Source organism: Pinus tabuliformis, chromosome 6 (genome assembly GCF_031772625.1).
Source record: "Pinus tabuliformis cultivar Carrire ecotype Pingquan chromosome 6, CPIR1, whole genome shotgun sequence".
Lineage (NCBI taxonomy): Eukaryota > Viridiplantae > Streptophyta > Pinopsida > Pinales > Pinaceae > Pinus > Pinus tabuliformis.
In genome coordinates this window covers 1,492,432,779-1,492,449,615 of record NC_142292.1, presented here as the reverse complement: position 1 = coordinate 1,492,449,615, position 16,837 = coordinate 1,492,432,779, and the positions used below count along the sequence as shown (strand labels likewise).

Genomic DNA, 16,837 nt, shown 5'->3' with positions numbered 1-16,837 from the left:
CCTTAGATAATCTTCAAAAGCACTCCTCTCGGATGCCCTAGGCACCAATCCCATATCAACCCGGAGGCTGTCTCTAGGAGGCTTTTATATCTTCTGAAGCAATTGTGCGACAAGTGATAGAAAAAACTACAACAAGCCTAATGCAAGAAAAGTTCCTACAAGCCTTGTGTATAATGGCAAGATTCAAATTTATGAACTCATGAGTCTCAATCCAAGTCCAACAAAGATTGTATTGACAGATCATTGATTAAAATCCTCAAACATATACATGATAATAAACATGTAAATTTCAAATTATGAAGTACATATCAAACATATACATGATAATGATAATATAAAAATAAGACATTGTTGCCCACAACTGGAGCTAGCCTACGTTGGATTTTTACTCTCACCTCATTTGGAATTGATCACATGGACTAACGACCACTTTGGGATCCACCCTGGGACCACTCAAAAAGGTAATGATAATGGTTTGGAATTTCACTAATGCTTGTGGGTTTTGGTGTAACAGAAAACCTCAACATGGTGTCGAGTGTTCGATTTTCACACTCACCTCATTGGGAATCGATCATGTGGACTAACCACCACTCTAAGATCGACCTTGGGACCAAAAAAAAGGAATGATAATGGTTTAGATGTTTACTAAACTCTGTGAGTTTTGGTGTAACAAAAAAAATCAACATCCTAGATCCATCTAACTCTGAATCTATCATGCGTTGCTAGAGATCAAATCCCTGGAGGTGCAAACATTTTCTCAAGTTATACACTCCAAAAAAAAAAGTTTGCACCTCAAGAAATTTGATCCCTTATATAACAAATTTAAAATTAGATAAATCTATACTAATTTTATTAATTTTATTCTTAATAATAATAATCTTCCTCGAACAAACCAATTCACTTATTAACTTTCATATATATTAATAATATTCTAATGGAAGCACACCCATATACTTAACAATTTATATTTATTTCTTTCTACATAGTTGAGATACATATTAATATATAGGAATTATGAAAAGAGTTTGAAAACCAAATCGATTTTCACAAGTCTTATAATCATTTCAACCATTCCAACAAAAAATTTAAAGAAAAAGTTAACACGGTTAAAAAAATATAAAATTTTAAACCATATTTAGAAAATTTAAACCGTAATTCTATACTTCATTGAGAGTCAGGTGACCTCCTTATAAAAACCATTAGAAGTCACGCAACAAGCACAATAATTCATGCATGTATGAAAATAGATGAATCTAAATTGAGAAAATATGGCGAGGACGACCCCAGGTGCATATGCCTAACGTTAAAATAATATACACCATATAAATAAAACACATTTTGCAAGAGAAAACAGAACACTTTATTCTCATCTTCGGCAGCTCGTAGAAAGATTACCTGTTAATGTTGGAGGATAAGTCGCACATATTGAGAGTTATAGTGTAGAAACTTTTCCCTTCTTTAAAGATGTGACCAGTTGCCTGCATACCCGAACTCTCGTGGACAGAGTCTCGAACTCTGCGTTTGACATTGTTCAAGGCCTCATCCTCAATTTTCTTTATTTTGTAGCCGTCCACTTTGAGCAGCTCTTTCTTTTTGAAACAGTCAACTAGAAAGGACTCCCCAACAACCGCTACTTCCATTCTCCTGTCACCACTCATTGACGGAAATAACATGAAATTTGCGGCAATGGATTCACTTTCTTCCGAATAAAAGTATGGTGAAGGGTATCTTTATCCCCATTGTAGATTTTTAGAATATTTCCAAATTGATAGACAGAAGCGATGTGAATTGTTTAACCTCATTTCAGATATTCTCAAATCTTCAATGGACATATGCTCAAAAAAATGATTCTCTAATCTACAATCGATATATGTTCAACAATCTGCAATCTAAATAAATTCAGCAATTGTAAAATATCGAGGAAAAGCCACTCACGTTGCGTTTTCTATCTGAGTCTTATACGTCTCAACTTCGCTTTCATTAATTACCAAACAATAAGCATCTGCCAATTACTCAACAAAACCAAAACAAACCCCTTGCATTGTTAAAATCATTCCACATATATACTCCGTAGCTTAACAATAAACATGTATACAATTGAAAACCAGGCTAGCTTTGCAATCTTTACCCTGTTTTAGTGTCCTCATGACTCTTCCACCAGCTTCCTGGAGTTTTGTACTCCATTTCACCTACATAAAACCTATGTCTTGTCAAGAAAAAACACATTTTATCTAAATCTTGTATCTCCTAATCATACAACATAGCACATGCCCACATGAACGCCTCAACTTTTTACCGGGAGACATTCCTCTGAAACTAGCAATGGTAAAATATTTTCGAAGATGTTCTGCATGTGCAAATAGTTTTCGCAAAAGTTTTTTTTCCCTCTTACGAAAACCTTCTATAAAATCCAAGACTGGGATTGCATAACTTACACGGAATTCTTTACGATTTCCAGCAATTGCCACTGCTATGCCGTTCAAGAATGCAGTTTCAGAGCGTTGTGACGGTTGTTTGGAGGAATTTGGACGAAAAATTCGAGACCGTTCCTTTTCCTTCTGCGAGGCAAGCCACTGCACAGAAGCCAACGTTATCATGCACGCAAAATAATGTCTATTTAAGCAACACGAGAGGCATAGCCATTGAACATTAATGAAACAGAAGATCTAGCAAATAATACAACCTTCCTGAGATACTTATTGTTTATGTTCTCCGGGATATTCCATTTCCCTTTAAGACGTTCAGGATTTGTTGTTGAGAAAGTACATTTGCTCCACGCAGAGATATTTCCCCGGCACACGTAGTGCCCATCAAAATATTCTAATCTACCTTCACAAATCGGGCACTTTCCAAGGGCTCCAAAATGCATACGGTCGGCACTGACATATGATCAAAGGGAAGGTGCAAGCATATGTCAAAGATGGCCTTGCACCAGAAATCCATCCTCACAACTTCAATAGAAACACACAATGACAATCTGAGACACTAGGTTCAAGTTTGATCGTGCTTTCACTGGGTAACAAATTTACTTTAAAAAGGCACTTTAGTATACCTTGAAATTTAAAGGCACTTTAGTATACCTTGAAAGCTCCATTTGAAGAATATATATACTTTTATATGTATACATTTGATCTCTTTCCACCACCACCAATGTAACATGAAGATTGTAACACAGGATTCAATTAGTCACCATCACCAATGCAATATGAATATTGTAACACAGGTTTCAACAATTAGTTAAACTAAAAGTTAGAATTAGAGAAGTGAGTTTAATTGTGAAAGAGTCGAAGAGTTAGATTAATAACGGTTGAGCCTTATGGATTACATGTGATGAAGTCTTTAGAATAGTTGGCAATCTTTCATCGTAAGGAACTAGAATCTAGAGGGTGCGTAGTTTATTTGGCCATATTTAGCCAAAGGATAATCAAAGATCTTCATAGTTGACTTAATCCACAAGGGTTATCCAAAACAAATTCTTCTTCTTGTTATGAATGTATTTTGTTGTATTTTATTTATGTTGCATTGCTCATATGCATGACAAATGGTATCAAAGTTAGGTTATCTATTGCATGAGACTATAATGAAGACACTCACATGAAAGGTGAATCAAGTGTGGATGGATCCATTAGCATGAGGGAATGACTTGAGAAGTAATAGGTGGTCACTATTTAATAGATATAGTGATAAAGAAGCATAGAGTTGTGAGCATGAATGAAAAATCTATTGCTCTAATGTATGATCTAGAACCTAAGGGTTTGAAGGAAGTGTGAATGTTTCTAGGTCTCCTAGATTGGACGAAAAAGGCTCAAATCTGAAGTTTACTAGCAAGTACATTGTTGTAAAGAAAGTGCTAGACTAATCACAAACATGTCGTGTCACACATTGGCTAGCAAGTTACAAATTATGATAATGTTTGGGTGGTGGAGAAAGACATTGATATGTAGCTCGTAGTTCCTTCTCAGTGGGTGTGTTGTGTCAATAATTGTATGTCAAAGTGAATGATTATCAAGTAGACATTGTGTCTCTATAAATGAGCCAAGAAGGGATGGGTATCGAAGATATATACTACATCAAGGATAGTCAAGTAGTAGTTAGCAAATATATGAAATCATGGAGAGGGAGTGGTGAGAGCCCTGGTGAGAACCTAAAAAGTAAATTGAAAAATTTAGGCTCTACTCAGTGGTTGATTTAAAGATTGATAATGAGAGGATGGAGGAGATATGAAATGGTAAATTGGTTACATAGTGTGTTGTAGTGATTATAAATCTATGGTGGCCATAGAGCAATTCGAGTGCATTTCAAACTTGGTGGAATTATGCATTTTGGGTAGACAAAAATGAAGGGTGAATTTGCATTAAGAATGTAGTGAGTGGACTGATGGAGACTAGGGTTATTAACCAGGAAATCTAGCTAGATTTCCTAAAATATGGGAACCTCATCTTCACGGAATGCTTGTGAGAGTGGACAAACTAGGAGGACTATCAACAAATACCATCTTTGCATGATAGAGATCAATTGTGCACTTCTTGTGGAGAATTATGAAGATGGAAATATGGACAGGAAATGGAGGCCCTCATGGAGCAAATGAGGAAGAAACAAATGATAATAACCATTACCAAATTCATGGACGTCGTTGGGAGACTGATAGAGAAGTTTGATCCACTATTATTAAGGAGTTAGGAGTTTGTAAGTGACTAGATATAAAGTTATTTTTTTTCTCCAAGTTCTAAATCCTATCCTTAGGCAAGTTCATTTCTCAGGGCTTGTTATAAGCCTTGTGAGGCATGCATGTTCTAACATGGTAGTGCATGAAGTTATCCCTCTCAAGCATAAAGAGAGTGTAGGATCAAGTTGAGGAATGGACCACTTAGATAGTTACTAGCATAGTAGGTGTACTTGTATTCTAGTTTGATGTTCTTGAAGATGTTGAATCTTTGATTAGAAGGGGAAATGTGTAAAGTAATCCCAAAATTTGAGATGGTTTATACCAAGTTATCAATAAGGAGGCCATGTATCTACATGGACATGAGAATTTGGATGAGGCATAAGTAGTTAGCTCAATATTTCAAAGATTTTCAAGTGGAAGACGCATCATGAGGTTGTGCAACACATGGTAGAATATAAGCATGGAAAAGTGAGAGAATGGTAGCATTTGTAATTTCCTAGAGTTTTGGAGGTAATATCAACAATTAAAAAAACAAAAAATACTTTGTAGATGAATTTTTTTTAAACTAAATGTAAATGAGCATATGATTATAAGACCTAGTTAGGCATATGTATGTTGGTAAAGTTTAGAATGATAGGGGGCATGTGGGATTCCGAGATACCTTAGTTATAACCCTTGACATGTGCTGGATCATGAAAATTTTCCCAAGTAAATTTTAAAGGAGGGAATGTTAGGTTAACCTTGACTGGTGCATGAGTCAAAGAGTCTTAGGTCTATAATCATGGATTTTAGGGTAATCATTTTAGCGTCCTATGGTATGCTACCCATAGTATTGCATGTAACAAAGCCTATAAATAGGTTTGATATCCTCTAGTGTAAGGTGCTCAAAGTAAGTGAGTATTGGGCTCATTTGGTTGTTACATTAGCTAGGTTTAGTCAAGAGTAATCAGAGATATTTATCACTAGTTTTTCCCACAAGGGTTTTCTAGGATAAATATCGTTATTGCTATGAATGTATTTGTTTATATTTAATTTATCTTGTTTGACTCATATTCCTAATAACTTATGCAAACACAATATTGTATAAAATATAAGATTTGGAGTAAAATCCTAAATATTTTAGGAAAATCAGCTTAAAAAGGATAAGAAACACGACATGTTTGATAAAGGAGTAAATTCTAAACTAAAAAAATCAAAGAGGAGAACCACCACATCAACTAAATTTTGCAAAGCCTCACATAAGAATATTAAATGGATAAAATTTGAATATCAAAGATGAATTAAATGAACGAAATTTGAATATGAAAGATGAAACTTGTACATTACTAGTTTTGGCAAAACTCATATCCTTATTAGACACAATTCAAACCATCAAATAAAAAATATGACTTTTTCAATGAACAACGGTATACAAAAATGAAATGAAGGATAGAATCTCAAGAGTCTCAAGAAGGTCAACTCAAGAAGATTAAGAGATACTTAAGTTCAATAGAGTAAATTGAAAGAAACGACATGTAAGCATAATGATTGGGCTAAATTTAAATACTAAAGATGAAGCAAACACTTACCATCTTATTTTGGGGGTTTATAGCCTTTCCTAATTTTTGGTTTATCTAAAGTTTATATGCATAAGATTATTTTGGTTATAGGAATGATATGTGATAGTTAACTCTTTTTGACAAAACCATGTTGCTTTTATATTTGGTTTATCTAAAATTTATATGCATAGGATTTGTTGTTTGGTTATGTTAATGATATCAAATCACTTTGCTCTTATTTTTGGTTTATCTAGAGTTTATAGGCATATGATTTGTTGTTTGGTTTATATCAATAATATCCTAGAAAAATATGATAGCTAACTCTCTTCTTTGAGAAAAACCATGCTTCTCTTATATTTATACATAAGAACCCCAACAACTTGACCTTAATCTTAACTTTAAGCATCCAATATTGCCTGTGTTATTTCACTTACTTTTGAGTCGGAATTAATTTATTGGGAGATTCACTTAATTTTCATTGCTAAAGTGCCACTCTCTACAGTCAAACATCTTGAAGTCAAAGTTTTGAGTCGGAATTAATTTATTGGGAGATTCACGTAATTTTCATCACTATAAGTGCCACTCTCTACAGTCAAACATCTTGAAGTCAAAGTGCAATTTCAAAGATGGGTAAAATACAGTTTTTTAATTATAATTCAAATATAAGTATTATTTTTCTTACAGAATTCTCAACGGCTGAAAAAAAAAAAATCCATGACACGTTTGTATTATATATTCTCCATCATCTTATTGGTCTTGCTCTTTCTACTCTGTCATGGCTTTTATATCAACTATATCACTTTCTATTAATTTCATCATTCTTTTTCTTGGTTTCAAAACCTATTTAATGTTAAGAATAGTGTTAATATTAAACTAAAACTGAGATGGGATGGCACGAAGATAAACCCAAGGTGGTTTAATAAATTAAACTAAAACTAAGGTGAGATATAGTCTTTGATTATTGTTTTCTTAATTTTAGTTAAGTATTTTTTTTTCCAAGGATAATGAATAATTTCGTCTATAATGCTATTAGTTTAATCTTAACTCAAGATTTACTAAAAGTTTCAAGTTTACACTCATGGTTTTTCTATACATAGTTTTTGTGACGCACAATATGTTATTCATAACATTATATGTAATGAAGTTAATAAATAGGTTTGGAATCCTCTATTTAAGATGTCTGAAGGTGAGTCATGAATGTTTACTTAGCTACCTTTGCCAGGTTTAATTGAGATACTAAAGAATATCTTTTGGTTGGTTTCTTTCGAAAGGGTTTTCCAAGATAAATCATGTTTTATAATTTGTATCTTGTTATTGTTATTAATTATTTCTCTCGCACATTTTAATCCTTTTCACTTGTGATCATTAGTTTTCAAACACTTTTTTCCATTCCCATGTGATTTCATCACCCTTCTTGTGAGTAAGAATGTATTTTTAATAAATCTATAGTTATTTTTTGGTTACGCCATTTTAATGTTTATTCTTCTGTATTTAGGGGTGAATTTATCTCTTTATGCTAACTCCTAGAAAATCATAAGAAAATACTTCAAGTAGGTTCTGCAAATAGAATTGTTGTAGTACTCTTAGTGTTCTTGCAACACCCTCATCGCCATAACACAAAGTGCTACAACATTGTTGTGTTTCAGCAACTCCCGCATGTTGTCACAACATCACTAAGACCCATTATTGCAACATCCTTGTATTGTTTTAACTCACTTTAACACATTGCTACAACATTCTTGTGACCTTGTTGCTACAACACGATGTTGCATCATGTTTATTGTTGCAACACACCCTGAAACTAATGCTACAACATCCTTTTCTCTATGGTATAGCATTCTCATCCTGTGCTACAACTTGCATCAGGTTTGATGCTACAACTCACCTAGATACCATTGTTACAATATGTTGACAGTGAGTTGTTGCACATAACTACTGCAACTCCTAAGTAGCTTGAATTGTTTAGTAGTTGGTCAACCTCCACCTGTCAACGGTCAATTACCCTGAAACTTGTGTACCCAACAAAGGAATGAAATAGGGATTGGGGATCATCTATTAAAGAGAAGATCACCACATCAAGAAAGTGATCCATCTACCGCCTGTCACACAACTGAGAGAGTCAACATTGTTTGGTATTTTGTATCTTTTTGGAGAAATCATTATTACATAATGAAACATCCAAAGAATATGAATATTTTCTTGGTTGTCCTTCAATTCCTTGCATGATTTAAGATAGTAAGAAATAGGTATAAAAACCCGACCCCACTCGAGCAATGAGGGGGAGAGATAGAGAGAAGATACAAAGAAACTCTTTGATTGTAATATGCATTCTAACTTCTTTATATAAGCTCATGTCTCATTACGATTTCATCTGCTTGAATGGTGTGGTGATTAATTAGTGTTCCATTACTCTCATAAATATTGTTTCATCTAAGGAGTTCGGGCTCCCTCCTTGTTATAGACCATCTTTTCACATCTGATTAATGGACCTCCTAATAGGATCAATCAACATCTTATTCTCCATTATTATCATTTTTCACAAATCCCTAAGCATGTCTCTTTCATTCCCCAAAGTTTCTACAACACCCTCCTCCCACATCTATCCAAGTAACTGGCCAACCGGAATAAGCATGTGATAAAAAGTTACTATGATATGATTTGACCTCCTAAGTCACCTTAAAGAAGTAGAATCGATAGAAACACACCATACATACCTTCCACATTAGCAACAAGGTCACAAGAAACCATCCCAACCTCTTAGGTAACTAACTCTTCGGTCCCACTGAGTTTTTAGACCAACTAACCCCTAGATGCTCCCATGATATGGGCATGCATGCATCCAGAGAGCTCTAGATGCTCCCACGACATGGTGTTGCAACATCTAGGGCATGGAAAATTTTAGGGGCTAATATTCATAGGTGGGATAATTTTCCATGATTTTTCCAAAAAAAAGATTCGCTAATTTCCATTTTTTATAAAAATGATTCACCCAAATTTTACAATATAAAATTATTTTACCTTAAAATCACCAATATAGAGAAATTATATATAAAATCATTATAAATTTGAATAATTTTACAAATACATCAACAAACATTTTATAGTTTGCATATTAGGGACTAGTGAGATTTGTGAATGCTTTTAAACTTCAAGATATTTTTCTATCCTTAAAATTTTCCCTAATCCAAGGACTATTCTGATCAGTGTTGCGCAAGCACCCGAGATTTGAGCCACTTTTTCAAGCCCAGAGCCCCAGTTACTGCCCATAATTCAATGATACCTTCAAAAGTGAAAGATAACAATTGAATGATGATACAAATGCAATTACTTAAATAAGCCCTTGATTGGACCCCTACTAGCCATGACAGGCATTTCGTCAAACATATCACAAATATGCAATTTACAGAAGCATATTTATCTGAGAATCGCTAAGAAGCATTGATGCCTTAACACATTAGCTACAGTTTCATCCATTAGGCCATACATATATTGTTCATTCATATACAAGTAAAAACATGACGGGATCCATACATAGCGATTATCATAATACATAGTCATAACCAACATAATAACAACAGAAATACCAAGGAAACAATAGTCATATAATCCACATATAAACCAGTACAATAATCATGAGATAACAAGGAAAAATAGCCTCATATTAATCATCCAAAATCCAACCTAGTATGGGACTACCACGTTCCACCTGACCATAGACATGGCTAAGCCCAATATTTCTTCAGCCTATAACCCCCATGTAATACTCCAAACATGAATGTGGGATCTCATAAAAGACATCAATCAAATACATCCAGGGCTTCGAGAGGCCAAACCACCTCAACCTATGAAACAGTGATTCCACCTCATGGTCAGACATCACAAAGTCATCATCAGATTGGTCTCTACTAAGGCCTTCCAGGGCTCTAAAGTGTTTGTTCCAACTTGGCTTCCAAGACTAGTAACTCAACCCACGACTTCTACAAGGCTCTAGAGCGTTTGTCCAACCAAGGCTCTAGGAGTAGTAACTCAACCCAGAGCTTTTTCTAGGCTTCCAAAGCATTTTTCCAACAAGGGCTCCCGAGACTAGTAACTCAACCCACCAAGGGCTTCCAAAGCGTTTGTCCAACCAAGGCTTCCAGAACTAGTAACTCAACCCAAGCTATTACAGGGCTTCAAGAGCGTTTTTCCAACCAAGGATCCAGGACTAATAACTCAACTCAATCTGTTACAGGGCATCTAGATCATTTATCCAACCAAGGCTCCAGGAAGTAATAACTTAACCCAAGCTAAAGGAAACGTGAGAACCAAGAAAAAAAAAAGAAATGAACCCACAACACCATGGCTATCTAGGAAATGCCAAGGCTAGGAAAATCCACTATCAATCTAGGCAATCCTCCATGCCATTGACATACCATGACCAAGAAACCACATGCATGTGTCATGCATGCCAACACTAGTGAGGAAAACATACATGCAACTCAATACCTACAGTCAAAACCCAATGTAGCTGTTGATCTCGATGTCCTCTTGCACTTTCCTGCTCTTCCTTTGCCTTCTAGATCCAAAACTCCAAGTATGCCACACTCCTCCAAGAGTGTTCCAAGAAACTCTAAGTGTCTAAGAGTATGAGAAAGAGAGAGAATAGAAAAGAGATCTACCAAAACCTATCAAAATATAACCAATTGATCGTCAGAAGCTTTTTTGTTAACAAGGCCTCTATTTTCTTCATTTTCCATTATTTTCCTTCATTTTCCTCCTCACATGCAACCTGTGACCTTTCACCTTCCATTTCTCTTAATTTCCATTATTTCATAAATAGAATGCTAATTAATGCCTATTTTCCTTTCCAAAGCCTTTGACTGAAATGAAAATCCGCTCAAATGTTTTTTCCCACCATTAAGCTTGGAATACGTGTCCCATGACCGTAGTATTATATATTTTTACATGGATTTTTAACCAAGGTTGTTACAGCTTCTGCTCTTAACTGCATCATCTGAGCCAGTTTTAAGACCAGCACACCCTGGCCTCTTGCTGGATAACATTCACCTACAGGTTGCTCCACTATGGCCTGCATTTATCACCTACAGGTTGCTCCCCTTTGCACCTATGTTGGCTCTTGAAATTCGCAAAAAAGAGAAATTTTGGAAGCCTCCTTTTCCATAAGCTTTCAGAATTTGTTACAACCATTTACCTCATATAAAACATTCAGATCATATCCTACCCTACTTTGGAGCTTCCATCCCTTATCCTTTGATCCCATCCTCCCATCAAAGGTGGATCTAAAAACTTAGATTGGTAATTGGATAAGAACTCCCAACTTACCCCACTCCTCTATATATTTACAACCTTCCATATGCAAGGGTTGGCTTTTGAAGAGTTATTTTACCCTTATGTTGTTGTGGTGAGAGGTTTCATACCATGTATTTAGGGAGATTGGAGATGCACATTGTGACAAGGAAATGACAAGTCAGCCTGCAAGAGCTTTTCTACAAGATCAACACCTATCTATGGTTGTAAACTACTTCCATTTATATTAACACAAATAATTCTTTGTTTTCCTATATGTGATGTTGTTATTTCATATATTTCAATACCATGTCAATCTAATGAATATAGTATTTAGTTGATACTGGATAGATTTCGTAGTTTCTTGGCTTGTGTTATCTAACTGTGTAGGTTCTAATTTTGGGAATCAAAGATGGAATTGGAGCATCGAAGCTAAAGAAGGGGTGAAGCCCATGACAGATTCCAGGTAGGTTTCATTCCATCATCTATTTACCTTAAGAAAAACATTGTGTTCCTTGTCTCTCTATTTTTCTATGTTAGCCACAAATCCTAGGGGAGATACTTTTGTCTACAATCATAAATCTCGTATAACAAATTAGCGACTCTGCTAGGGAACAACATATTCCCTTGGTGGTTCCTTGTCCATTGTGTTTTATTACCTCTTTGATATACCTTTTCATTTTTACCCAACGAAGAAAAAACCTAGGAAGTGATTTCATTGAGTCACTTTTGCAATTTTTGTGTCGGAATCCTCTATCCCTGGAACAATGCTCCCCCAGCACCCTTGAGATAGTGTTGCATCTCACTTGGGCCCACTCTATACCAGGGTTTCAAAGCATTGGTACCTCTTCTGCACCAGCATTGGCCCTTGTTTTTGCACAAAAATGGACCTCATTTTTTAGTGTCTCTTTGATCAGCTTACTTCTAGCTGACCTTCCCTCAGTCTTGAGTGTCTTCTGGTCTCTGTAAAGCATCCATTTGGTTTTTATTTATGTTTGATTGTCTTTGGTAAGGATTCGTTTCAATTTTTCTTTGTTCTTATCACTAGGTCTCTTGCAAACTAATTTGTTTGCTCATTGGTCGCTTGGATGAATTGTTGTTCTAGTCGTCATTCTGAAAAGTGTATTTGAATCAGTGATTAAACTTTTTCATCTTAGTTTTCCTCATTTCGAAAATTAAGTGTTTTGGAAAGAAAAATATTTGCTTTTTGTATCTAGGGTTTTATGTGTGAAATTGTGTGCTTTGGCTTTCATTTTTGCATAAATAATCCCCCTCAATCATCTGAGGGGTTGAATTTTTTTTAGTGTTAATCGTCTTTGAGTGTCATCTCTTTTGTTCTTTGAAATTTTCACCTAATTCTAGTTTGTGCCCTATGTTCATGAAATCTCATATCACGTTTGATTTCATTGGAATCCTCTTGTGTTTTTTTTAAAGAATTCTCATTTTCCCAATAAGAAAGGAAATTGTGTATAGATTACATTTGCATATTTTTCGGGGAATCATGCATAGATTACATTGCATGGTTTGGCATATTTTAATGCTTTGAATTGAATTGGAATAGAGAAATTGAAATATCTAGTTAGGAAGCTCTTGTTCATGGCATCATAGTTTGCACCTCTTCCCTACACTAGATAGATTTCATCAAAATTGAAAAGAGTTATTTTTCTCATATTAGTTGCATCATAGGTGTGTTAAGGTGACATCGAATTTCGAGCCTTGAAATTGAAATATAATTCAAGATAAACTCTAAAATTCTCCTTAATTAACCTAAGGAGAATTTGTAACATTAACACAAACATTTAGAGGTCTAGGCTAGAGACTTGTTCCGACATTGTTAAACGTAGGATTTGTCGATTTTTTCCAGCGTTGCATCCCACGGGTGAAATCGCATTCCATGTATGTTAGTGTATAAGATATTTCTCCACGTACCTTTGGGTACATTAGATGGTGCTCCACACACGTAAACTATATGGGAATGGTCTCAATGAACGGTAATGCATTAAACAACATTACTATGGACTGCACTCCCATGTATCGTCGAGTATATTTTAGGTGTCCTCTATAGGTTTCTATCCATCCTTAGGTAACCAAGTCTACCACCTTGTATATTGTGATACACCGAACACAACATTCAGGGACATTGGTTTCCATATGTTAAGGCCTTGCTTTGCCAAGGTGTATATTTCAATTCACGGTATCTTGATAAACCTTTATGCCTAGCTACCCATTTGTTTTGTTTGTCTTTAATTTCTAAAATCAATTAATACACCATGGAACAACATCCTCCCTGTGGAACAACTCCTTAGTGGATCGTAGGTTGACACTAATGGCAACAGTTCCAGATTCTACCAATCAAGGGAACCTCTTTGACAAGAATCTTGGTCATTTTCTTTCTTTTGGAAATATTAGTGCTCCTTATATGGCAATGTTGTCCCTTCCTGGATTTATCATTAGTTTTAGAATTTGGTTATTTTCGAAACCTATGGTTCCAAAAGTCCAAACTGCTTCTCAAACAAGTTCTCCTCCACCTAAACAACATAAACCTCATCTTGATCCTAAAGTTGACCCTTTTACTTCTTCACCTATTGTTTCTTCATCCATTTCTTCCTCTTCACCTGGTGAAAGTCTTGATTCTAGTAACCAGGAATCTAAGAAGAAGAAGAAAAGGATGAAGAAGAAGAAGCAAAATAAGCATGGGGGAAACCAAGCAACCATTTCTACGTACACAACTAGTATGGAAAAATCTTCCAATCAACCTTGTAGAGTTAAATTTCCTTGCATGTTATGTAAGGGTTAGTACCTTCTTAGAGACTTTCCTAGTATTCCCAAGGTATTAGAAGTGTGGTCCACAGGCTCACATCGACCTTTTTTGTTAGCTTTTAGAGATCATGCTGGTGAAAAACCCTTAACTAAAGATAGTAAGGTCCATGGGAAAAAGGGTAAAGTAAAATTTCCCTGTAATTTATTGAAGGGAATCATCCCATTCACCTTTGTCCTTGTATGGATGAAGCCTCAAAAGTGTTGGAAAACGTTATAGCTTCTCAGCCTCATCTTTTGGCTGGTTATTGAAAGATTTCTCACAATCCTCCACTAGTTGATGAAGTGATTGATCAGAATCCATCTCCTATCAATACCACTCTTTCTGAATGCGAATCCCATGAGTTTTTTCATGACCAACCATTGGTTGACAAAATGGTTGACTCGATTCAACCTTCAGTTGATCGTACCTTTCCTGCAGAGAGTGAACTTCATACTGCTCAGGTTCTTATTTTCTCTTTAGGTTCCAATGAACTGGGGGATAGTTCTCCCATTCCCATGACATAGGAAGGAAATCCTCTCGTTCCCATAGGGCTGGAGATAAGTTCTCCCATTCCCGTAAGACAAGGGTGAAATTATCCCATTCCCACGACACCCCCTCCAAGTAGGATGGTGACTTACTTTGATTGGAGTCGACTGATAGGATATCATCTTCCTCCTTACATGCCCTTCCAAATCATGGTATGAGATTATAATGTGGTTGTACCTAGCACAATCATAGATGAAGGTGCATATGTTACTATTATGTCCTCAACTACTTTGTAAGCTTTAGGTTCTCCATAGCTTGTGCCCGTTATGCAGAATCTCTTGATTTTTAATAGAGTAACCAGTCAACCGTTAGAGATCCTTCCTAAGTTTCCTATTACTTTGGTAGGAAAAACTATCTATATAGATGTGCTGGTAGTCCAAGGCACTTTGTATTTAATTTACTCCTTCTGCGTGACTATGTTTATGTCGTGGGAGCTATTGTCTCTTCACTCTTTCATGTGATGTGTTTCCCACATGATGGAATAATCATGGCTATTGACCAACTTTTGTTCTTGGTCCTAATTTGACTCCCAATCAAACAACTTCACTAAATGATCCTTATATGTAAGCTGTATCTCCCCTGCCAAAGATTAATTATATGACTATGTTGTCTCAGGTTAAGGATGAGTTTGCTGCCATCGATGTGACTGTCTCAGATGGAGATATGGTAAGTATTTACTTGAAAGGGTTCACTGACGAATGGAATCCCTCCAACAAAGGGATCATTGTCAGGGAGAAGCTACCAGACTGGGATAGGTTGTGGTATGACTTCATTCAGGAAGAGTTGCGAGACAAGTATCTTCAATCGAAGCAAAAAGATTCAGATGATGATGTGGCACTTACATCAAGAATGAAGGGTAAGCACAAGAAGGACTTGAGTAAATTCATGTGTTTCAACTGTGGCGAGATGGGTCGTTTTTCATTGAGATGTTCGATGAAGAAGAAGGGAAATGATGAAAATAAGAAAGGAAAGTAGGCCTCCAATGTTATCGCTACAACAGAGATGGATGATATCTTCAAGAGATTGGAAGAGGAGGACTTTACTATGGTTTCTCATTTCTTGGAGAGTACTATCACTAAGGATAGATGGTACGTGGACAAAGGTGTGACGAAGCATATGATAGGGTCACAGGATGTTTTTAAGACTCCATCTGGATGGGACTTGAAGTTGCACAAGGTGTTGGGTGATAAGATTCAGTTGGAGATCCGAGAATCAAGTGTTGTTGCATTCAGGATGGAGGCAAGATGTATAATGCGGGTCTAGGATGTATTGTTTTTATAAGGACTCAAATATAACGTGATTTCTATCTCGATGATCGAGAGGAAAGGGTTTGAGATATTGTTCCAGGATGCGAAGGCAAGACTCAGGCTCAGAGGCTCTAAGTCCACTAGGATTGTACTCAGAGTTAGAGAGCATGGTCTTTACAGGTTGACGACCAAGCTTGTGTATCATGGAAAGAAGCATGTGGAGCAGGTACAAATTCTATAGAAGCAAGAGCAAGTGCAGGTGCAGAAGCAAGCTTAATAGGAGAAGGTACCAGTTCCCGAGAAGAAGGTACACTTTCCTGAGAAGATCCAGGTTCCAGAGACTCAGAGGGAGTATAGTTCCAGAGGGAACTTGCAAATTCAAAGGGAGACTCTGCAACCTAAGAAGAGCACATGGTTAGTGGTGAGAAAGGGTGCTCCTACAATCTCCAAGAAGGAATCATGGAAAGAGTGGAAGACGTTACAAGATAAAAAGAAGAAGCAGGTTGCTTCCACAAATGACAGCGGCACTTCAGAGAAGGGTGTAGATCACCATATAGGGATTGGTACAATAGTGAGCGCCAGGAGTTGGGCAAGTGTTGCAAGTAGTGATGAAGATGACGAGATACTTCCTAGTATTGGAAGTACCTCCCTCACTAAGAGGGAGTGTTGATTTGTGTAGCTTGGGAGATACTCCAAGCCCTATGGTTCAAGGTTTGGAGGGAAAAGCACCCCAAGGGTAGCTTGTGGGCTTGGA

At 36.2% G+C, this 16,837-nt stretch overlaps 1 protein-coding gene across 1 annotated transcript in view; it reads right to left on the bottom strand.

The window, feature by feature from the left end:
• LOC149264306 (poly [ADP-ribose] polymerase 1-like) overlaps nucleotides 1–16,837 on the bottom strand; it is a 321,134-nt gene that overhangs the window by 91,213 nt on the left and 213,084 nt on the right. Inside the window, exons 6-10 of the mRNA XM_089427902.1 lie at nucleotides 2,684–2,879; nucleotides 2,436–2,573; nucleotides 2,129–2,189; nucleotides 1,936–2,002; nucleotides 1,396–1,644 (exon numbers count right to left, since the gene is read on the bottom strand). Of these exons, the coding sequence (XP_089284028.1) occupies nucleotides 1,396–1,644; nucleotides 1,936–2,002; nucleotides 2,129–2,189; nucleotides 2,436–2,573; nucleotides 2,684–2,879 (711 nt within the window). The remainder of the gene's footprint in view (nucleotides 1–1,395; nucleotides 1,645–1,935; nucleotides 2,003–2,128; nucleotides 2,190–2,435; nucleotides 2,574–2,683; nucleotides 2,880–16,837) is intronic.